Genomic DNA, 24,968 nt, shown 5'->3' on the forward strand with positions numbered 1-24,968 from the left:
CTCAAACTCACCAACTGTGAGATCATGACTGGAGCCGAAGTCGGATGCTTAACCGTCTGAGCCACCAGGTGCCCCGTCCATAATCTTTAATGAAGAGATTGATGACAGCAAATTAATAATCATCATTTGTCAGGGTGCACTTTTTTTTTTTTCAATATATGAAGTTTATTGTCAAATTGGTTTCCATACAACACCCAGTGCTCATCCCAAAAGGTGCCCTCCTCAATACCCATCACCCACCCTGCCCTCCCTCCCACCCCCCATCAACCCTCAGTTTGTTCTCAGTTTTTAACAGTCTCTTATGCTTTGGCTCTCTCCCACTCTAACCTCTTTTTTTTTTTTTTTTTTTTTTTCCTTCCCCTCCCCCATGGGTTTCTGTTAAGTTTCTCAGGATCCACATAAGAGTGAAACCATATGGTATCTGTCTTTCTCTGTATGGCTTATTTCACTTAGCATCACAGTCTCCAGTTCCATCCACGTTGCTACAAAAGGCCATATTTCATCCTTTCTCATTGCCACGTAGTATTCCATTGTGTATATAAACCACAATTTCTTTATCCATTCATCAGTTGATGGACATTTAGGCTCTTTCCATAATTTGGCTATTGTTGAGAGTGCTGCTATAAACATTGGGGTACAAGTGTTCTATGCATCAGTACTGCTGTATCCCTTGGGTAAATTCCTAGCAGTGCTATTGCTGGGTCATAGGGTAGGTCTATTTTTAATTTTCTGAGGAACCTCCACACTGCTTTCCAGAGCGGCTCAGGGTGCACTTTTCTATAATTTTTCTAAGATATTGATTGATAAGTACTGGATTTTTCATCGATGAAATATTTATTTAGATCCATCTTGGCAGATGCCCCCCTCCCCACAACAGTTCAGTGGTTTTAGTATATTCACAGTTGTGTAATCATTACCGCCAAGTTTAGAACATTTCATGATTCCCCCCTCACGCCCCCCCGCCAAAAAAAAACCTGTACCCATTAGCAGTCACTCCCAATTTCCCCATTCTCCTAGCTCCTGGAAACACTGTTCTACTTTCTGTCTCTGGATTTGTCTCTTCTAGACATTTCACGTAAGTGAAATCATACCATATGTGGTTTGTGTCTGGCTTCTTGCACTTAGCGTAATATTTTCAGAGTCCATCCATGTTGTAGAATGTATGACTTGTTGAACAATGCAGGGGTTAGGTGCACCAACGCTCATGCAGTTGAAAATCCACTTAGAATTTTTACTTCTTTAAAACTTTACTAATCCCCTACTGTTGACCAGTAGCTGTACCGATAACATAAACAGTTGATCAGCACATATTTTGTATGTTCTATGTTTAATATATAGTATTCTTATAATAAAGTAAACTAGAGAAAAGAAAAAGTTAAGAAAACCATAAAGAATATACATTTTCAGTACTATTCATATACTTGAAAACATCTGCATATAAATGGAGCCATGTAGTTCAAACCTTTGTTGAAGGTCAACTGCACATCATTCTTTTAAATGGCTGAAGAGTACTCCATTGTATGCATATATCACATTTTGTTTATCCATTCATCAGTTGATGAACATTTGGGTTGTTTTCATTTTTTTGGCTACTGCGAGTAATTCTCTGTGAACATTTGTGTAGAAGTTTTTACTTATTTATATTTTAAATTGTCTTGGGCATAAAAAAGTGGAGTTGCTGGGTTATGTTTGCCCTGTATTTAGCATTTTGAAGAACTACCACACTGTTTTCCAAAGCAGCTGCACCATTTTGCATTCTCATGCGCAATGTGAGAGTTGCAATTTCTGTACGTCCAAACATTTGGTATTGTCTGTCTTTTTGATTTTAACCGTCTTAGTGGGCGTAAACTGGAATTCCGTTGTGGTTTTGATTTGTATTTTCCTAATAACTAGTGATATTGAATATCTTCTCCTGTGCTTTTTTGACCATTTGCGTATATTCTTTGGAGAAGTGTTTATTTAAGCCCTTTGCCCATTTTTTCATTGGGTTTTCTTTTTATTCTTTTTGTTGTTGGGTTGTAAGAGTTCTTTATATATTCTGGATACTAGGCTCTTAACTGATTTATGATTTGCAAATATTTTCTCTCATTTTGTGGATTGCTTTTTCACTTTCTTGATGGTGTCCTTTGAAGCACAAAAGTTTTAAATTAAAAAAATATATATTTATTTATTTATTTATTTATTTATTTATTAATTTACATCCCAGTTGGTTAGCTATATAGTGCAATAATGATTTCAGCAGTAGAATCAAGTGATTCATTCCCTCCATATAACACCCTAACAAGTGTCCTTCTTAATGCCCCTTGCCCATTTAGCACATTGTAAATGTGTATAAAAAGTTTTTTTCTACCTTGGGAGGAACTGGAAGGGATTAGGGTCTGAAAATAGAAATCTGTAAAATGGGGATGATATCTTTTCCTTATGAGTTGTGAGGAATAAAGGAGATGATACTTTTATATTATAAGTAATACATGTGTTAATCCTGCTACTAATTTTTTAACATGAAATTTTGATGATCATTGATCTTTTAGTGTCTTTTATTTTTAGAGTATCGTGAAGTCTTTAAGAACAAATTGTTCTGAATTTCTTTTTATTTTCTTCTGCATTTCTTAATTAAAAACACACCACATATTATAAAAGGAAATGGTTATGCATGTTATATATATGGAACTGATGATTATTGAGCTGTAAAAGGCAAATATTTTAAATTGAATATGGTTTTTAAAATAATTATAAGGGGTGCCTGGGTGGCTCAATTGGTTAAACATCCGCTTCTTGGTTTTGACTCAGGTCATGATCTCATGGTTGCGAGATCAGGCCTCACTTCAGGCTCAGCATGGAGCACTGAGCCAACTGGGGTTTCTCTCTCTCCTTCTCTCTCTGCCCCTCCCCCACTTGTGTGTGCACGCTCTCTCTCTAAATAAACTTAAAAATTGCTTAAAAATAATTATACAAGTCATATAATCTGCAAAAGTAATTAGATAGTAAAGAAAGCTATGAGAAAGAAAGTAAGAAACACTCAAAATCCCACCAAGTGATAATTACTTAATATTTTGGTGCATTTCCTTCTTTCTGTCTTTTCATTTGTGGTACGTACACAAACACACATATTCACCTTTACAAAAACAACTTAAAAAAATAAGATTATCTTACATATGTAATGGTAATCTTTTTTTAATCTTCTTTTTTTTAATGTTTATTTTGAGAGAGAGAGAGAGAGAGTGAGCAGGGGAGGGGCAGAGAGAGACGGAGACACAGAATCCGAAGCAGGCTCTAGGCTCTGTGTTTGTAGCACAGAGCCTGACACAGGGCTCGAACTCATGAGCTGTGAAATCATGACCTGAGCCAAAGTCAGACCCTCAACCTACTGAGCCACCTAGGTGCCCAGTTTCAATCTTTTTTTAAAAAGAGCTTTTAGGTAATCTCTACACCCAACGTGGGGCTTGAACTCACAGCCCCAAGATCGAGAGTCACATGCTCTACTGACTGAGCCAGCCAGGTGCCCCTAATCTTATTTCTTAAAATCTAAACTCTAAATGATGTTATCTTTCTGTGTTAGCAAATATAGATCCATATAATCATTTTGCTTTATGGTATTCCATTGTCTGGCAATATTTTAATATGATTAATCCCCTATTGATGAATATGTTGTTTTCTCGTTATTTTTACTGAATAGATAATGCTTAGTATGTTTGCCCACTTGTGTCTCATTATTCCTTTATAATAAATTCTTAGAAGCAGAATTGTTTGATCACAGGGTTTGCCCGTTTAGCAATGTATTGCCAAATACTTTCTCCACGTAGGATGAACCAACTTACACTACCAAAAGGGCTCAGAGCTATCTCTTTCTCTTTGTCCTTGCCCACATGGCTTTTGCTTGCTTACCTAAATTCATAGGCAGATGATATTTTGCCTTTATCTATATTATTATTGTTTTATTACTAGGGAAGTTAAATGCCTTCATTGTGTATTGGCTGTTTGTATTCATCTTTTGGGTATTTTGCATTCATTTCCTTTGTGCTTTTTTCAATAAGCAGTGTGTATGGCAATTAAGATTGGGCTTTGAAGTTGTATTATCTGGATTCATAATCGCAGCTATACCACTTTTTAGCTGTTTGACTTGGGCAGGTTAACTGTGTCTTAGTTTCCTCATCTGTAAAGTGGGGATAATGGTAGTACTTACCTTGTAGGGTTGTCGCAAGGATCGCAAGACCGGCGAAGTGCTTGCAACAGGGTCTGGCAGATAACAAGCACGCTATTACCATTAGTCTTTTCATGCTCGTGTATTTCTATAGGATAAATTCCTACTAGGATAGCTCTGTGTGAAAATAGATATCACTGGATTGCTGTTTAAAAAAAAATTTTTTTTTTAACATTTATTTATTTTTGAGACCGAGAGAGACAGAGCATGAACAGGGGAGGAGCAGAGAGAGAGGGAGACACAGAATCTGAAACAGGCTCCAGGCTCTGAGCTGTCGTCGGACGCTTAACCGACCAAGCCACCCAGGCGCCCTTCACTGAATTGCTGTTTTAAAGAGTTGTTCCTTTTGTACTATAACCTGCATAATAACTCTTTTCAGTGTCATATCAGGATTATGATTGCGTCCAAGCCATCTCAATGATCTGTTTCTGTATTCATCTGTATTTTTTTCTTTCTTTATTTTTTAAAAGACTTTTTGTTTTATATAGAGAGTGCATGCATGCCTGTACACATCCGGGGGGTGGGGCAAAGGAAGAGGGAGAGAGAGAATCCCAAGCAGGTTCCATGCTCTGTGTGGAGCCTGTCGTGGGGCTTGATCCCATGACACTGGGATCATGACCTGAGCCAAAGTGTAGAGCGGACACTCAACCAACTGAGCCTCCCAGGTGCCCCTATAATCATCTGTATTCTTGAGAAATCAAAAGATCCATGTATAAAATTGTACCTATTTTAAACATACGGGAAAGTTTAAAGATTAGTCCTATGATCACCTGTATATTCACTGTCTAGATTAGGAGTTTGCAAATTTTTTTCTTCTGTGAAAGGCTAGATATTTTCTGTATTTTTGTAAAGGGACAGTAAATATTTTAGGTTCTAGAGGCCAGTCTCTGTCACAACTATTCAATTCTGTAGTTGTAGTGAGTAAGCAGCCATGTAACAGGTGAATGAATGGACATGGCAGTGTTGAACAGAACTTTATTTACAAAAACAGGCACAGCTGGATTTGGCCTGGCTGTAGTTTGCCTTCCCCGGATCCATATTAAACAGTTAACAGATTGCTATATTTGCTTTCTCTGTAAATGTGTTTATGTATGCATATATATTTTTGTGAACCACTTGAAAGTTAAGTTGCAATCATCATGGTGCTATATACTTTAACATTTTAGTATGCATCTCATAAAAATAAACACATTTTTCTGCATAACCATAATATCATCATTAGAGCTAAGAACATTATAATTTTGTAATTTGTAATAGAACCAAGCCTATAATGTAGCACATAAAGTATGAAAATCCTTAGATTTGCTTCTCAACCATTGTAACCCATTGAACTGTCTTTATCCCTGTTCTTTTCCTATCTTTTTCTTTAGGTAGATATTTGTATTGTGTCACACTGTTTGCTGCTTTCATTTGACCCAATTACACAATCAAATGAAGGAAATGTTTGGATTTCTTTCATGTGTTTGGTTTGTATTTTTTAAAATCTGCGTTTTGTTTCTATATTTTATATGATTTGAAAGAGACAATTTTGTAATTTATAATCAAAAGAAGAGATCTTACATAGTGTCTAATTTCCATTTGATTGTTGGTACTTGTTATGTAGTGGAAGGAACTGAAGGAAGGTAAAGCCAATCATGTGCTTTTAAAAAGTGGCCAACTTTTGAATTTTCATGCTAAAAGAAGGAGGGCAAGTAATATGGGTATTCCCACTGTTTTCAAGCTTAACTTTAATGTGTTTTTACTTGATAAGAAAATTTATGACACTTCTGGTAAAACCCTCTACTCTGTGAAAAGTTATGCTGCACATTTGTCCAGCGTCCTTGCTTTTTTTTTCTCCACTCCACTGGCATCTTCTTCCCAGATTCAGCACTTTGTGTTGTCTTCCTCTTATATTATCTCTTAGGCTACAGATGCTAAGCATCATCTTATTTTATCCTTTTAGAAACATCAGCTTTCTTGATTACAAGGAAAGAATTTGGTGTGTTGGTATAGCTGTGGGACTGTAGGCTACAGTTAGGAATAGCATGCACAAAATGAGGTAAAAAATGAGAGTATCTTCTTCTAGATTACTGTCTTGATAATAACTACCAGTAGGAGGCAGGTTGATTATTAGGAACAGATTCAAGATTATTGTTACATCTCTGTATTCTACACAGAATAAGCAAAATGTATAAAGTTCTAAAAAAAGAAGCACAACAGCAAGTAATTCAGGATGGCTTGTGTAGGTACTTGGGATGGAGGTTGGAAGTATGTTTGAGAAAGGCAGAACATGATCATTGTGTGCCTCACTTCAGAATTTGGCCATTAGCCTGATGGAGAAGTGGAGCAATGGATTCCAAATGGAAGAGATTCTAATATTTCCCCAAATGGAAATAGTAGATTTTTTTCTGATTGTAAAAGGAACAACATACTGTTGTAAAATGCAGATTAATTGTACAAAAAGTAGGCACTCATTCACGAGAGTGAATTCTCCACTGCTAGCAGTTAGGTGTGTAGCCTCATGGTGGGGAATTGCATGATGAGTTTTGCAGTGGTGTGGATGGTGGAGAAGACAAGAGGGTGAGAGTAGAAGTAGGAGGCGGTTAGGTCCAAGTGAGAAATGATGAAGACCTATTTCTTAGTAGCAGCTGTGGGAGTAGGAAATGGGCAAGGCTAGGGTAACAGTTCAAGCGCTGTTTAGGAGATAGATGGGATTCAATGACCAGTTGGATGAATGGGCTGGAGGATCCCCCAGAGAAGTGGCCGGAATGGTGGTTAAGTGGATTTCTCAGAACTTGGGATCAAATTGTGGGGTCACTTGAAGTGGCAGCACAAAAAGGGAAAATAGCAGTTTTGCCAATGGCATAATTCGACTGGGAAGTGTGTCCGTAGTTCTTACTTTCATCCTGTGTTTCCAGGCTTTTTTTTTTTTTTTTTAGAAGGGGAGCTACAAGTAAGAATTCAATTCTATTTTGACAAGATAAGAGCTATTATATCATACATTTTTCTCTTACTAATTGTTTCTCTCTTAAATTAGTTCAGGGTAGCAGTTTCCTTTGAGAAGTTGCTTCTGTTTTGGTGTGTAACTGTAGCATGACTTTTTTCTTTTTTTTTTAATGTTTGTTTATTTTGAGAGTGGATGGGGTATGAGCAGAGAGAGGGAGAGAGAGAATCCCAAGCAGTTTCCGCAGCAGGGCTTGAACTCACAAACCCTGAGATTGTGACCGGAGCTGAAATCAAGAGTCAAATGTTTAACCAACTGAGCCACCCAGGCACCCCACTGTAGCATAACTTTCACATTTTACAAAGTCCTCGTTCTCATCTTTCACTTTTTATTCTGAGGAACTGAGATTGGAGTGGGGTGAGGGAGGCGCTTGGGCAAGTTATTTGCAGACATTTTTTTGACTCTGAATTAAGGGCTGTTTGGGTCTCTGAGTAGGATCTTGCTTTCACCAGATTCTGCTGTGTTTCTGATCATTGGAAAGAAGGCTGTAGAATTCATGGTATGACACTTTGGCTCCGTGTTATTGTCACAGTAATGCAATGTTAGCATGGACTCTGAGTTCTGGGACACAGTGAAGGAACCACAGTATCCAGGTAACTAAAAGATGATTGGTTGGTTGATGGCTGGGGCTTTTGGAACCGAGGCATTCATTTCCTGGTGAAAAAGACTTAGGTCACCGATGCCAACCTCTTTTGCTTTTTCAGATAGGATTAACCCCGACCTTTCATACAGGTAAGAATTTCTGCATTTTAAATGGTCCCATAGAAGGAAATTTCACTCCTTTTTTCTTTTGGTTTTCCATCTATGCATTGAGCAGTCCTCATTGTTGGGACATTTTTTAATCTAGCTGAAATGCTGCCATTTCAGGACACTTCTTGTTCGGTTTTATGTTATGTCCTTTCATGAACCTCTTATGAAATGTTGCCTGGAATATACATGGAGTATCACAGTAATACACTACTTTTGGGGTTTGAGAAGATGTGGATAGAGGTTTGAGAAGACATGGGTGAGGGTTATTGAATTATAACACAGTGTTAAGTTAATGTTTTTCCCTGGAGTTATTTTCTTGCTTTATCTCTATTATAATTATTACCACCATTTTTAGTAACCTTTTAATGGATGTAGTTACTCACCTGAGGTATTATTCTAAATAGTATGTGTGAGAATAGGCAGGCTTTCCTTAGGGTCACGGGTTGAAATTGTATAACAGATACCTAGGATTTAGGAGAGACCTTGCCCCCTGCAATGTTTTCTTGTCTTTATACTGGAAGGAATTAAGATAGTAATGAGAAAGATACATTTTGAAATTTTGCTGTTGGTTTTTGTTTATACTCTAAAGCTTATTTCAGAAACTTGAATTTTGGTTCTATCAGTTGTGTTCTTTCTTTCTTTATTTACTTATTTATTATTATTATTATTTTTAACTAAGTAGACTCCACACCCAGTGTGGGGCTTGAATTCAGAACCCCAAGATCAAGAGTTGCATACTCTACTGGCTGAGCCAGCCAGGCACCTCCAGTTGTGCTCTTTAAAGTCAGTTTTTTTCTCATCATTTAAAAAGTGGCTTCCTTGCACCCAACCAAAAAGTGATAAACAGTGATGAAGCATATGCAAGCTTAGTTAACTGGTGAGTTATTTACTGATAACTTTCTCTTGGCTCCTGTATTTTATGTTTATAGCTAAGATTTTATGAGCTAGCATGTAATGGACAACATTTGTTAGAAGCAGGCATTTCTGAGTTCAGATCCTAGCTGTTTAACTTCACAAATCACGTACTTCGTGAAGCCTTTAAAATGAGGTGGAGAACTATCTCACAGAAGTTTTACGAGGCTTAGTTGAAATTATGTATATAAAGAACCTGGTACAGTGATATATAGGGGGCACTAAAAGACACTGGCTCCTTCTGTTTTACATAAAAACAAACTTGAGCTCATAAAAAGTGGGAAACCAAAATCTCTTAAAAGTTTCATTTTTTCCCTTAAAAATAAAAAAAAAAATCTAAATGCCATCTCCTTTAGGCTTTCTCATCTTGTGGAGATGGGGATAGATGCACTCACAATACCCTGGGGCTTTTTCTCTTTCAAAGAGCTCATTATTCTGTATTTTAATTGCTTAGTATAATGCGTGGCACAGAAATGGTCCTATTTGTCGGAGGGATGTCTTGCAAAGAGAGAAAATGTTCTCTATTGCTTTCTCCTCTTGAACACCTCAAAAGTTGTACTGAAAAAAAAAAAGATTTATTTATCCTCTCAGGATAGTTGGTTTGTTTTGGAAGAGAAATGATACATTATAGTTAAGGAAATTAAGTACAGTATTACCAACTGGCTTAAAATCCTGATGTCTTCTGATATATTCCTTATTATCAGAGTTTTTATGACTTGAAATGAAGGCAATAGTGTGCTTTTAAATGTTTGAGAATATGAAGTTTTTGAAGGGCTCAAGAATGACTATTTCTCTGAACTTGATTCATTCACCTGACATTTATTGAGTACTTCTGTATAGTCTAGACCCTGTGTGAAGGGCTATCAAAAGCCAAAGAATTTCTGATGGTTTCTGTCCTCAGGGAATTTTACTTTAGTGACAAGGCAGACAAGAAAACCAACCTTACATTATAATTGAGAAATATTGTAGTACCTGCCTAGAAAAGGTAAACATAGGAAGACTGTCTATTCACATTTGGTACACGAATGTGTTGTCTGTACCTGTGTTGGTGGTGGCTGCAGCAGGCGAATATTTTGGAGGAGCTGGGATTTGAAGGAGGGGAGGAGGAAGGTTCGGGAGAAAGCCATTGCAAGCACCTGTTCAAAGGCAGGGTGGTGTGAGAAGCCTACAGGTTGTTCTTTGTCTAATGAAGCTGGGATCATCAAGGACTGAGTTCCTTCTGTTTGCTTCACGGTCCGTTGGCATAATAGAAATTACCTTGCAGTCCAAAATGATGGCCAGAGTGCCACCCATCGTGTCCCAGTACCAGACACACTCCCAGCCAAGTCTGTTCCCTTCAAGTAACTTTTCTGGAAGGTCACAATCCATGACTTCCACTTACAGCTCGTTGGCCAGTCCTAGCAGCTGGGAAGGCTGGAAAGGGTACACTATTACTTGGGGGCATGGTGCCCAGGATAAAACCAGAGTCTGTTACTGAGCAGTAAAGGGAGAATAGGTATATAGACCACCAGCAGTGTCTGCCACAGAGAGGATTGAGAGTGGAGGTGGGGAGACCAGTTTAGTACAGCTGCTAAGTAGTAGTAGCTTAGTCTCTTACAGAAAAGATTTGGTTGATAGTCTTGAAGTGCAAGAAATGTAACTGTTTGGTAACTAAGTAGAGAAGCTATTCTGAGGGGAAACCTAGAGGGTCGAAGCCATGGTTTTGATACCATGCTAGTTCAAGTTCTGGGAGTAAAAATCGTGCTTGAATGATTTTAATCCTTGAGTTACAAATCTTTCCACGCTTTTAGAAAAATTAAAGATTTTGGTACTAACGAGGAACATTGATAAGAATGGCATCGATAGGAATTACATTCCAAAAAACTATCCAGCGTGGCTTTTTCAACTGGGTAACATACATTCAAAGGGGATTTGCAATTAGTTTTTCTTGAAGATGAAATCATGAGTGGTTTTATTTTTCTGCTCTATACTGTAGGTTTTATACACTTGGCACATGGTGACTTTTTTTTTAAATGGGGTAAAATGCACACAAAATTTACCATTTTAATCATTCTTAACTGTACAGTGGCATTAAGTACATTCATAGTTTTGTGTGCTGTCACCACCATCCATCCACAGAACTCTTTTCATCTTGCAAAACGGAAACCCTGTATCTTTAAAGAATAACTCCACATTTCTCCCTTTCCCCCAGGCTCTGGCAACTTCCATCCTACTTTGTCTTTATGCATTTGCCCACTACCTCAATAGAAGTAGAATCACACAGTGTTTGTCCTTTTGTGACTTACTTACTGCGTCTAGCATAATATCCTTAAGGTTAATCTATGTTGTAGTATGTGTCGGAAAGCATACACCACATTTAGACATTTTAAAACATTATTTTATTTTTTTAATGTTTATTTATTTTTGAGAGCAAGAGTGTGAGTGGGGGAGGGGCATAGGGAGAGGGAAAAAGAGACTCTCAAGCAGGTTCCATGCCCCCTGTGGAGCCCCCGAGGGGCTTGATCTCACAACTAGGAGATCACGACTGGGGTGGTAATCAAGAGTCAGGTGCTCAACTGACTGAGCCACCCAGGTGCCCCGAGTTTATACCACATTAAAAAAGAAAGTTTGAAGATCTAATTGGCTTTATTAAATGATTCATGAATCAGGTAGCATCTCATCCAGCAAGTAGAGAGGTGCTCTGAGGAGTTGAACAAAATGGAAGGTTTTTATAGGAAAGAGGGTGGGGCAAGAGAGTTCTAAGCAAAAGAGAAGAAAGGACTGTTTCAGGCAAGATCATGTGTCCTTAAAGGAATGGGCTGGAGGTCTTATTATGCAGATCACCATATCTTCTTTTGAGGGATGGAGAAGGCCCGTGGCACACCTCAGTGGTGATGATCAGAAAATTTTTGACTGACTAGTTAAGACTTACATTTCTAGGGAAGTTGAAACTACATTTAGATCTGGTGTTAAGCCCTGGTTTACTGACTTGGGGCCTTAAATTAAGTGATGCCTCTTAGGACTTTTGATTTTCTTTTTAACAGTTACCTCCTTGGGATTAGACTCTCAGTTTAACTGAGAGATGTGCTCAAAATTTAAGGCATTGGCACTACTCTCAGCTATTGCTCTGGAAAGTTCCCACAGTTGTTGTTGCTGTTTCTTTATGTGGTATCCATAGGTCATGTTTTTGGCCTAATCTCTGTGATATTCACAAGCAACAGCTTCAGGTTTGCGGTTTTTAAGTCAGTCATCCTTCTTGTTGTTGTTGTTGTTGTTGTTTCTCCTGACATCCCCGTCTTAGGGAGATCATTTGCTTGGTGGTTAGTGGCTGCCAACAGGCGCTTAGAGTTTTTTTGAGAATGCAATTTGCCAGTGAGATTATTACGATTACTATAAATGGATAATTTCTAATGTTTGGAGTGCATTTTGGAGCCATGGTCCCCAAGACCCAAACAAATTAAATCATATGGATCAAAGAAAGACCTGCTGAATGAGTCACCTTTTTTTGGCCACGTGGCCTGCCCAGTGATCTTACGTAGTTAAGTTTCAGCTTCCCCAGAAATGTTAATCCAGCTATAATTAACTAGTGGTATTGGCTATAGCGTAAACACCTCCTTGCTCAGCTAAAAGATAATCAAGAGCTATCCTATTATCAAGGAAAACTCTGGCTAGAAAGTCTAAGGACCTCTTTTGGGCTGCTATTGCTTTTGCAGATTTTGCAATAATTTTAAGAATTAAGGAGAAGTTCTTGATCATAGCCTCATTACATTTATCCCTAACCAGGGAAATAGGGACCTGTCAAAGAAGTGAATCCTGAATCGTGAATATCTCCTGCTAGTTCCTTTTTAAGTCAGCAATGTTAAGTATAGGGGAGCCTGCCAGTGAGATGTCTTATTTTGCTTAATAAAAGTTAGAGGCATAGATTTTCTCCTAGCCTGATATAAATGGTTGTTCTAGTTTCCAGAAGTTACCTCCTTAGTTATGGCCTGGGAGGTAAAGATGAGTATGTTATCTTTCCAAGCCAATGCCAGAGGAAAGGAAAGGAAGAGAAGAAAGTTTCGTGTTTAGTTAAAGTATGAAATCTTGATCCATGGTCCTGGGCAGTAACAGTCTACCTTGATGTCAGCTACTTCTCTTCCTCATCAAATTGATTTGGCGGGTCTCCCCTGTCTGTGCAGCACTGGATGTCGGGTGGAGCCTTTTGTGAGATGTGTATTCAAGGCTCAATGCCTTTTAATTTTGCAGCAGTGTCCGTGGTCAGGAGCACTTGGTAAGGTCCCTTGCAATGAGGTTTGAGGGCTGGTGTCCTTTGATGATGTTTCTGGAATATCCAATCACCAGGCCTAGAATGTGACCAATGGGATCCTTTGAATTGGGATCTGGGATGGCTTCTTTAACCTGTTAATGATAGGCTTGAGCGTAAGACATTAGAGACTTATAGTAGCTGGTCATACTAGGCTGAAATAACAAGGGATCAGCAGAAGGTGATAGACATTGTTCTCTTGGTGATTTTCTCATGTGGAATGAGTTTGTTTTCCAAAGGGGAAACTGGGAACAGTCAGCAAGATCAAAAGCAATAGCTTAGCCAGGAAAGTCCAGGAGTTTCGTCAAGTTTAGAAGTTTTAAGTTTGAGGATCCCATTAGTTCTTTCAACCTTGACCGATGACTGAGGGTGATAAGGGCAATGAAAATTCAGAGAAGTTTGCAAGTCTTTCATTAAGGCTTGTATGATGTGCCCAGTGAAGTGGGTGCCTCCATCACTGGAGATTACAGGAGGTATGCCTCAACTATACCACAGTTTGTTTATCCATTTACCCATCAATGGAGACTTGGTTGAGTTCCAGTTTTAGGCTATTATGAATAATGCTGCTATGAATATGGGCATATAAATATCTCTTTGAGAGTCCCTGCTTTGAATCCCTTTGGCTATATACCCAGAAGTAGAATTGCTGAATACTATGGTAATTTTATTGTTAAATTTTTGAGGAACTGCCATACTGTTTTCTTTGCAATTACCCCATTTTGCATTCTCACCAACAACACACAGGGATTCCAATTTCTCCATATCCTCACCAACACTATTTTCCACCTTAAAAAAAAAAAATTGTTAGTAGCCATCTTAATGGGCGTGTGATAGTATCTCATTGTGTTGAATTTTTTTTAAAGCTTATAAAATATTTAAGAGTGAGTTATATAATCACATGGCGGCAGTTTTATTTAATTAATTAATTAACTTTAAGTAGGCTCCTTGCCCAACATGGGGCTCGAACTCACGACCCTGACATCAAGTCGCATATTCTACTAATTGAGCCAGCCAGGTGCCCCATATGGCAGCGATTTAAAAAAATGGAACAAAATCACCAGTGCTACTCTAACACCAATATTATTTTAATGTTATTTGGAGATGTATGACCATATATATATTACTCATGATTGGAGTCATAAACATTTCCCTTTTTTTTTTTTTAACACATTTTGTACAGCAATCATTTGAATTTTAAGTTCCCAGGAAAATGTTACAAATGCTGAAGAATCTATATAGCATGATTGAACTTACGAACATTTATAATTGTTTGGTTTCTTACATATAGAGAAGTGCCTGGTTTATATGATTTTAGTTTCATAGTCTGGATGATACAGTGACTAAGTAGTCGTTTGAATTGCACATCTGCTACTTCTGGCTGTGTGTGTTTAAGCAAGTTTCTTAAGGTCTTGTGTCTCAGTTTCTTTATTTGTAAAGTGAGGATAATACCTCAGAGTTGTGAAGACCGAATGACTTAATACCTGTGGAGCTCTTGGAATTGTTCCTGGCACATCATGCATCTCATAGTAGACTTTGCTGCCCTTATTGTTTTATGGGGGGAGGATTTTATCAGCTTGGTTTTTAGAAATATATGCAAGTAAGTAACTTAAGTGTCTTAGATCCTTAGCTTAGAATGTCACAAGCAGTGTTTTAGCGGAGGGTGCAGTCTATAAGATTGTTTTGGGAATTAAGAGAAGATAAATCTGAAGCAGATGATGTTGGGCAAATAGCTAAATTAGTAATATGGTACAACCGTCTCTTGGGGACTGTGATTTTTCAGGCTGCCATTTAGCCCTGACAACTACTCTAGGCTCTTTTGGTCAGCTTAGTCTTTTTGCTTTGGGCTTCCTTCCCCATCTGGTTCCCCAGATTCCTTGGTTTGGTGCTCTGTATTCCCTCTAACAACTTAAAAAAAAATTCTTATTTATTTTTGAGAGAGAAAGAGAGAATGAGAATAAGAATGAGTGGGGGAGGGGCAGAGACAGAGGGAGACAGAGGATTCCAAGTGGGCTCTTGAGCTGACAGCAGACAGCCCAATGCGGGGCTTGAACTCATGAACCATGAGATCATGGCCTGAACTGAAGTCAGATGCTTAACCGACTGAACCACCTAGGTGCCCCTATAACAGCTTTCATTAAGTTGGTAATTTAAGTCAGATGCACTGATTTAAATTTTTACAAAATATAGCATTCTGTGATTTTTAATATCTTATTTCATTTGATATTCAGTATAAATCTGTGAGATGGTGAAGGAGTCCTCACTGAACAACTCTGGTTGTGCTAAGAGATTAAGTGACCTGCTTGATGTCTCAAAGTAATTGAATGGTTTATCTGGAACTTGAACTGAAGCCATCTGACTTTAGGGCAAATGTTTTATAATATTGTTTCTTCCTTGACATAACATGTTTTAAGGCAACACTTTGTTTCTTCTTCCCTAATTATTTGATGACATTTTTAAGGATTTCTAAATATTACATAAAGATAACATGCCCCCCTCTTTTAAATTAAACAGAAATTTTTTTAATGTTTATTTTTGAGAGACAGAGAGACAGAGTGTGAGCCAGGGAGGGGCAGAGAGAGGGAGACACAGAATCCGAAACAGTTCCAGGCTCTGAGCTGTCAGCACAGAGTCCAGTGCGGGGCTTGAACCCACAAACTGTGAGATCACGACCTGAGCCGAATTTGGACGCTTAACCTGACTGAGCCACCAGGCACCCCCCCTCTTTTAAATTTAATAGCTAGTAAAATTATCTAATTCCTGCCCATCTACATCAGCTGCATTTTGTAAGTCTTTTATCCTACAAAAGAAAAGAATGAGTGAAATCTGAGTTCTAAAGATTTTACCTGATTATATCCTTAATTTTTTTTTACAAGGGTGTTCTCTGAAAAGGTTTTCATGTTTCATACTTATATTTATTTTATAATATTGGAAAAGGTAGATTTCTCCCTTACTGCCTAGCATATGTAGTACCTTGCTCATTTCAACATTACTGTCCAACTTAAATTAAATCTTGGCATTAGAATATCTTTACGGTTCTACTTTTCCCTTTTTCCTCTGCCTTGTCCTCTTCCAGATCTGTTTCTAATTGTTTTTCTTCTGTAGCCCCAACAATCTTGGGTCCTAGAAAGAATGTACCTTGAGCTGTAGGGTCTATCACATTTCATGATGTGAAGAATATTTTTCTGCTTAACTGCTCTTATATTCTTAATGTATGTATTGGCTCTTCACTTAATTTCATTATTTATTAATTTATTAATATTTATTATTTATAAGTAACCTCTACATCTAGCATGGGGCTTGAACTCACGACCCTGAGATCAAGAGTTGCATGCTCTACCAATTGAACCAGCCAGGTCCCCCCTCTCTCACGTAATTTTAAAAATTAGTTACTTTTGGCATATATGAATTCCTACCTTGTTGCTCCTCTTAGTATCTCCAGTAGTACAAGTCACTTCTTTTGGTGAGAATATAAATTAAATAAGGCTCAACTTTTCTTTTTTTTTTCGTGTAATTAGCTGCATAACATATAATGAACTCTGAATATTATCAGTATACTGTTGATTTGCTCATTGTCAAATCTGAGATCTGATTTCCTTGGCAGATATGTAGACTTGTGATAGGCATTTGGCATTTTATGTTTTGGGCAGTGTAACTTTAAATCTACATAAACTTCTCTGCCTTTTGCCTCTGCTGTGTTCATAGATTCCAGGAGGGCTTCGTGTATGGACCTCAAGCGTTGGAGGTAGCAGACTTTTCAGCAGAAGGTAAAGCAGAGTGTTGCCTTCTGGTGTCACTGTGTGTGTGTGCTGGGGTGGGTATGTGACAGGTGAGAACTCGTCACAAATGTCGCCACAAAATAATTTATAATGATGCATTAAATAATTCACAAAATTAAAGACCAGGTTCTATAATTTTATTTAGTATTATTAAAATCCGTACAAAATATAAACCTTTAGATAGAACTAAAGACTGAATTTCACTCTCTGCTGTTAACTAAAGAGTAGGAGTGATTAAGAAAAGAGAGCATCATAATGTATGGTTTCTACTGCCTCGCTTTCTCAGACCTAGCTTCGTGATGATTTCTTCCTGGGAAGTTGTCCAAGGCATTATTCATATGTTGTATTCTTCCCTGCTGCTCCTTTTACTGAAAGATTGCTTCACAATAGAGGCAGCCTAGTCCATGACTCATGACTAGAGGATAGACATTCTTGCTGTAGGTCCCATGTGCCAAAAATGTTAGTTTCCAATATGTTAATTACTTCTCTCTTCAGAATGTGTTAATATGCTCTTCTCTCAAGTTAGTTCTTGTCTCAGGAGAGAAACAAACACATCCCACATATTTGTAAAATATGTTTTTATAGAGACCTTCTTAATGAGTTACTTTTAAAGAAAATAATGTGACACACCTTTCCGGGGTAATGCTCCTTTGACTTTTTTTTTTTTTTTTAACAACAATAGAAACGTTTTACCTTTTATGTGCCAGTTAGTATAGATAGTACTTTCTGTGAATTTGTAAAACCACTTACGAACTTTCTTCGATGATGCTTGAATAGAGGCTTTTTGTTGTCGTTTGTTTTGCTTTTAAAGATCTATAGCAGCTGACAAAATGTTGTAGTCTAAGACATAATGTTCATAATGTGGCTAGTTTTTAGATAGATTCTGAATGGGATTACAGGAATGGCTTTCTTATTTCTTCTGGAAATTTCATCTGTAGTGGCTATACCTTATATTTTAAATGCAGGTTGTACACCTTATGTGAAGTTAGGGTAGTACATATTTGGTAAATTTCTACTCTGTGCCCAACACAGGATCATTCCATTTTATAATCAACCGAATGTAACTATTTCTTTCTCTTTCCTCCTATTCAGAGAAGCTTTTATTAACTAGGAGATAGTTAATGGGGAGATAAATGAGTTTCAGACTGTTTATTGTAGTTAGCTGCAATTTTACCTCTTAGGCCATTTCTCCTTTCTTTTACTTTTCAGTGGCCAGTTGGAGGATATTTTCTATTTACTGACAATATTAGAAGTAATTTCTTGAAGGCCTTTTCATGCTTCATTTTCAGGCTAGTTGGCTATATTCACTACTGTTGAATTATGCAGCCTTATATTTGCTTAACTAACCTGAGTGTGGTATATTTTGTTACCAGTTGAGAATCTCAATATATTACCCTAAGCACTAGCATAAAAGATATAAGATATAAAGTTAAAGATAAAAGAATGTTTATAAAGATAAAAGTTCTGCTTCTATCAAGGCAGAGAAAGACTCTCCTCCCCATGTCCTTATCCCCCAATTTCTATGAGATGCGATGTGATGAAATAGATGGTTCTAAAATATTTTTTCAAAAATGATTGTCTTTATTTTTTAGAGCAGTTTTAAGTTTATAGAAAAATTGAGTGGAAAGTACAGAGAGTTTTCATATACCCCCTTACTCCCCCACCTTAACCATCTTGCATTAGTGTGGTACATTTGCTATAATTGATGGGACAGTATTGTTAGATTATTATTAATTAAAGCCCACAGTTTACCTTAAGGTTCACTCTTTGGGTTGTATAATCTGTGGGTTTGACAATGTATAATCATATGTATCCACTAATATGATATCAAACAGAGTAATTTTGTTGCCCTGAACATATCCTGGGCTCCACTTATTTATCCCTGGCTTCTTTCCTTTGGGTCCCTGGCAACCATTGATCTTTTCCTGTCTCTATAGTTCTACCTTTTTCAGAATGGCATAGTTGTAATCATGCAGCATGTAGCCTGAGATTAGCTTCCTTCATTTAAGCTTCCTCCATGCCCTTCTATGGCTTGATAGCTCATTTCTTTTTAGTGCTGAATAACATTTCATTGTCTGGATGGACCACAATTTATTTATCCATTCACCTACTGAAGGATATCTTGATTGCTTCCAGGTTCTGGCAATTATGAGGAAAGCTACTATAAACATTCATTCATGTGCCAGTTTTTGTGTGGACATAGTTTCTAGTTCATTTGGGTAAATACCAAGGAGTGTAATTGCTGGATCGTATGATAAGAGAATGTTTGGTTTTATAAGAAACTGCCAAACTCTTCCAAAGTGGCTGTATCATTTTGCATTTCCACCAACAATTAAGTGGCTCTCCTATTGCTTCACGTCCTTGTTAGCATTTGATTTTCTGGGTTTTGGCCATTCCAATAGGTATATCCTTTGTCCCATTGTCAGAAATCATTTGACTATATTTAAGTGGGTCTATCTTGTTTTGTGTTTTAATTTGCAGCCCTGTAATGACATATGATGTTGACCATCTTTTCATATGCTTATTTGTCATTTGCATATCTTCTTCGGTGAGATGTCTGTGTAGGTCTTCTGCCCGTTAAAAAAAAATTTTGTTTAATGTTTATTCATTTCTGAGAGACAAAGACACAGTGTGAGTTGGGGAGGGACAGAGAGAGAGGGAGACACAGGATCCGAAGCAGGCTCCAGACTCTGAGCTGTCAGCATGGAGCCCGATGTGGGACTCAGACTCACGGACCGCGATATCGTGACCTGAGCCCAGTCAGACACTTAACTGACTGAGCCACCCAGGTGCCTTAAAATGGGGTCATTTCACCTCAATAAATGGGGTCCCTTATTGAGTTTTAACAATATCAAATTGTATATTTTGAATACCAGTCTTTTAATTGATATATATTTTGCGAATATTTTCGCCCAGTCTGTGACTTGTCTTTTTAGTCTCTTGAAAGTATCTTTTGCAGAGAAATTTTTAATTTTAGTCAAAAGTCATCTCCAAACTCAAGATCATCTGGATCTTCTCCTACATTGTCTTATAGGAGTTTTACTGTTTTATATTTTACATTTAGATCTGTGTTCCATTTTGAACTAATTTTTGCGAAGGGTGTAAGGTCTGTGTCTAGATTAATTTTTTTTTTATGTGGATGTCCCATTTGTTTAGGCACCATTTGTTGAAATACTGTTTTTTCTCTCATGTTGTCCTTTGTCCCTTTGTCAGACAGAGATCATTTGACTGTATTTGTGTTGGTCTATTTCTGGGCTCTCCATTCCATCCTATCAATCTATTTCCTATTCTTTTGCCAATGCTACCCTGTCTTTTTTTTTTTTTTTAAATGTTTATTCAGTTTTGAGAGAGAGAGAGACAGTGCGAGCAGGGAAGGGGTAGAGAGAGAGGGAGACACAGCATCTGAAGCAGGCTCCAGGCTCTGAGCTGTCAGCACAGAGCCCAATGCAGGGCTCAAACTCACAAACCATGAGATCATGACCTGAGCCAAAGTCTGACGCTTAACCAACTGAGCCACCCGGGTGTCCCAATGCTACCCTGTCTTGATTACTGTAGCTTTATAGTAAGTCTTGAAGTTGGATAATGTCAGTCTTTTGCCTTTTTCTTCTTCAAAATTGTTTCTTTAAATATTTTTTTTTCAACGTTTTTTTATTTTTATTTTTGGGACAGAGAGAGACAGAGCATGAACGGGGAGGGGCAGAGAGAGGGAGACACAGAATCGGAAACAGGCTCCAGGCTCCGAGCCATCAGCCCAGAGCCCGACGCGGGGCTCGAACTCACGGACCGCGAGATCGTGACCTGGCTGAAGTCGGACGCTTAACCGACTGCGCCACAAAATTGTGTTGGATATTCTGAGTCTTTTGTTTTTCCATGTCAACTTGAGACATTTTGTCAATGTCCACAAAATAACTGGCTGGGATTTTGATTGGGATTGTGTTGAATCTATAGATTAAGTTGGGAAGAACAGATATCTTGTCAATTGGGGTATTCATAGTCATATACATGGAATCTTTCTCCCTTTATTTAAATTTTTTTTTCAACGTTTTTTATTTATTTTTGGGACAGAGAGAGACAGAGCATGAACGGGGGAGGGGCAGAGAGAGAGGGAGACACAGAATCAGAAACAGGCTCCAGGCCATCAGCCCAGAGCCTGACGCGGGGCTCGAACTCACGGACCGCGAGATCGTGACCTGGCTGAAGTCGGACGCTTAACCGACTGCGCCACCCAGGCGCCCCTCTCTCCCTTTATTTAGATCTTTCTTGATTTCTTTCCTCAGTTTTCCTTATATAGATCTTGTACATCCTTTGTTAGATTTATACAAAAGTATTTCATTTTGGGGGGAGCTAATGTAAATGTTATTATGTTTTAAATTTAATTTTAACTCCAACTTTTCATTGTTGATATACAAGAAAGTAATTGACTTTTGTATACTAACCTTGTATCCTGAAACCTTGCTATAATCATTTATTTGTGCCAGGAGGTTTTTTTTCTTTTTTCTTTTTTCTTTTTTCTTTTTTTTTTGTTGATTCTTTGGTATTTTCTCCAAAGATAATCATATCGTCTGTAAACAGAGAGTTTTGTTTCTTCCTCCTTAATTAGTATACTTTTTATTTCCTTATTTTACTGTATTAGCTAGGACTTCCAGTATGATATTGAATAGGAGTGCCTTTTTCTGATCTTAGGGAAGCCATCTAGTTTCTTTCCATGGAGTATAACAATCTTAATAGATTATCCTAATCAATAGTATAAGAGATGTAATGTACTGCTCATATTAGGTCATAGGAGGACTCTTTCTCTTCCTCCCACTCTCTTCCTCTCATTGAATCTTCTGTGAGAAAGATAGGATTAAATCGATGGTTTTAAAAATATTTTAAATCGTGGGATTCAGGCAGTTTTTTATATTTTATGTTATATCGTAACTGCACACATTTCTTAGTTCCTCCACTCTTTTGTGAACTTCTGTAGGATGAATATTTTACCTCAATATATTATTATAATCCTTGTAGGGTCCAATATGCACTGCCGTAGGCAAAACTATTTGTTGAATGAAAAACTTAATTTGAGACTCTTACTGTAAACCTCCATTTTATTAGAAAAGGTAGATAACCAATAACATCAGCCCTCTTATCAATTAATCCATAAATTATTTGATTGTTAGTTGCTAGGTATTGTGATGGCTGTGAAGGCACACATGATGACACCTCCACTCAGAAAACTATTATCCATATAGGAAATGTTAATTTCAAATGTTATGTTTCATTTTTGCTGTTATTTGCCAAAAACTCATATTCCTGTATCCCTTCCTAAGCATTCTAATTGAAATGTTTACTCACAGGCTTCTTCTTTCATATTATCTTAAAGAAAGTTTGCAATTTTTTAAATGTTTACTTATTTTAGAGAGAGAGAGCGAGAGTGAGCAGGCAAGCATGAACAGGGGAGGGGCAGAGAGAGACAGAGATACAGAATCCGAAGCAGGTTCCAGGCTCTGAGCTGTCAGCACAGAGCCTGACGCGGGGCTCGAACTCACGGGCTGTGAGATCATGACCTGAGCCGAAGTCGGATGCTCAATGGACTGAGCCACCCAGGCGCCCCTGAAATATACATTTTAAAAGGGTGAATATCCATGGTGCCTGAATTCTTGTTTTGCTTTACTGTGCTATATGGTTTTTTTTAAATTTTTTTAATGTTTATTTATTATTGAGAGAGAGAGACAGAGCATGAGCAGGGGAGGGACAGAAAGAGGGGGGAGACACAGAATCCAAAGCAGGCTCCAGGTTCTGAGCTGTCAGTACAGAGCCCGACGCGGGGCTCAAACTCACAAACTGGGAGATCATGACCTGAGCCAAAGTCGGATGCTTAACGAACTGAACCACCCAGGTGCCCCATACTGCACTATATGTTTTTTTAATTGATGTACAATTAACATACAATGTTATATTAGTTTCAGGTGGACAACATAGTGATTCAACAATTCCATACATTATTCAGTGCTCTTCATGATAAGTGTTGTAACCATCTGTCACCGTACAATGTTATTAAAATATTGACTGTATTCCCTATGCTGTACTTTTTTTCTTATTTTTTTTTTTTAACATTCATTTATTTTTGAGACAGAGAGAGACAGAGCATGAACGGGGGAGGGTCAGAGAGAGAGGGAGACACAGAATCTGAAACAGGCTCCAGGCTCTGAGCAGTCAGCACAGAGCCCAACGCGGGGCTCGAACCCACGGACAGTGAGATCGTGACCTGAGCCGAAGTCGGACGCTTAACCGACTGAGCCACCCAGGCGCCCTCCCCTATGCTGTACTTTTAATCTCCCTGACTTACTTATTTTATAACTGAAAGTTCCTACCTCCTAATTCCATTTGCCTATTTCACCCATCTCCCCACCCACCTTCCCTCTGGCAACCACCAATTTGTTCTCTGTATTTAAGTTTATTTTAAGGGTTATTTCTTCATTTGTTTTGGTTTTTATATTGCTCATATATGTAAAATCTTAAAAAAAAGAACTGACATTTATTGAGCCTCTAGCTGGACACATGCTAAGCATTTTATATATATGATCTCAATTATTTTCAAAATAGCTGTGTAGTGTTGTTACTATTATTCTCTATTCATAAATGCAAAAACTGGTAACCTGAGGGTGTAAGTAACTTATTAGCTGTGTGACTTAGTATATATAATAGGTGTATAATTCCATATCCCATGCTAAGTCACACATTGTGGAAAAGTACCATATGAAGTGGCATGTGATGAATGTCATGTGTATAGTACAGAGATGTGCTTGGTGAATGCAGAGAAGAGATAAAGTGTTCACAAAACTTCTGGAAAGCTTGACCTTGTCTTAATGGATAGGATTAATAAGGGGAAAGACAGATCAGGGGGATTCATAACCATGGGAAAGACAGAGGGCCACAAACAGGAAGTATTTTGTGATTTGACAGTATAATATAAAAATGTAAGAAAAATTTCTGCTATAGTAGAAAAATGCAATAGAACTAATTTTGTCTTTTACTTATTAAAAAAAAATTTTTTTTAAATGTTTATTTAGTTTTGAGAGACAGAGCATGAGCAGGAAAGGGGCAGAGAGAGAGAGGGAGACACAGCATCTGAAGCAGGCTCCAGGCTCTGAACTGTCAGCACAGAGCCTGACGCGGGGCTTGAACTCAAGAACTGTGAAATCATGACCTGAGCCAAAGTCGGGTGTTTAACCAACTGGGCCACTCAGGCGCCCCATGTCTTTTATTTTAAATGAGAACCCCTCTCCTCCATTTTCCTCTTAAAATCATTTCAACTGGATTTGCTTATTAGGTTTTGAGTATGAGAGTGGATCACAGAACCACTGCATGGGAACATGTCCTCAGTCCCGAAGCTTATCTTTGCTGGGTTAGGGCAGTCAGTGTAGCAAATGCAGAGAGAGCAAAAGCCTGGGGGGGGGGGGGGGGGGGGCGGGGAATGGAAGATCAAAGGAATCTTTTAAAAAGGATTTTCCTAAAATCAAGTAAAATCAAGTATTTATCCCTTTGCCTTATCTCATTTGGTTAAGTATCCCACAAATAGCCATTAATATGCTAAATGCTGTAGATTTGCAAAGGCCTATAGGAGGTATCATTCATTGTTTTCAGTGAACTTAGTGTTTACTTGGAAAGAGAAGCGTAAAGTAAATAATTAGAAACCACTTAGCAGTGCTAAGCACCAAATCACGTAGTTTACATTGTTAATACTGTAGGATCCTTTTTCTTCAATGATGTTCTTCAGAGTTCTGTCCTCTGCTATTCTCATGCTTTCATTTTCTAAATGCTTTCACCTCTCCATCTCCTGTCCACATCTCCCTTCTAAGATACTGGTTCATCCAAATGCCTTTTGGGCATCTCCATTTAGACAATACCACAGTCCTTTCAACTTCAATTTACCTGAAACACGGAATCACAAACACACAGATTGCTTAAAACCTTCTTTTCTTGGATTAAGTCCAGTTTCCTTAATGTGGTTCACCTGCTCTGTTTGCTCTGGCCCTGCCTCTTTTCTCCTTCAGCTTTAACTTGCTTTCACCTGTTTTCAAC

General features: G+C 38.0%; 1 protein-coding gene across 8 annotated transcripts in view; it reads left to right on the forward strand.

Annotated features, from left to right (window-relative positions):
• Positions 1-24,968, forward strand: part of CDK19 (cyclin dependent kinase 19) — a 191,823-nt gene that overhangs the window by 31,995 nt on the left and 134,860 nt on the right. For 5 of the 8 annotated variants that reach the window (XM_019443090.2, XM_019443091.2, XM_019443094.2 and 2 more), the window contains one exon: positions 16,831-16,892. The exons of the other annotated variants lie outside the window; for them this stretch is intronic. In XM_019443090.2, the coding sequence (XP_019298635.1) occupies positions 16,831-16,892 (62 nt within the window). The remainder of the gene's footprint in view (positions 1-16,830; positions 16,893-24,968) is intronic. 8 annotated transcript variants of the gene reach the window in all.

The sequence above is a fragment of the Panthera pardus genome, unplaced genomic scaffold, assembly GCF_024362965.1.
Source record: "Panthera pardus isolate Hobbes unplaced genomic scaffold, ASM2436296v1 HiC_scaffold_17, whole genome shotgun sequence".
In the NCBI taxonomy this organism is placed as follows: domain Eukaryota; kingdom Metazoa; phylum Chordata; class Mammalia; order Carnivora; family Felidae; genus Panthera; species Panthera pardus.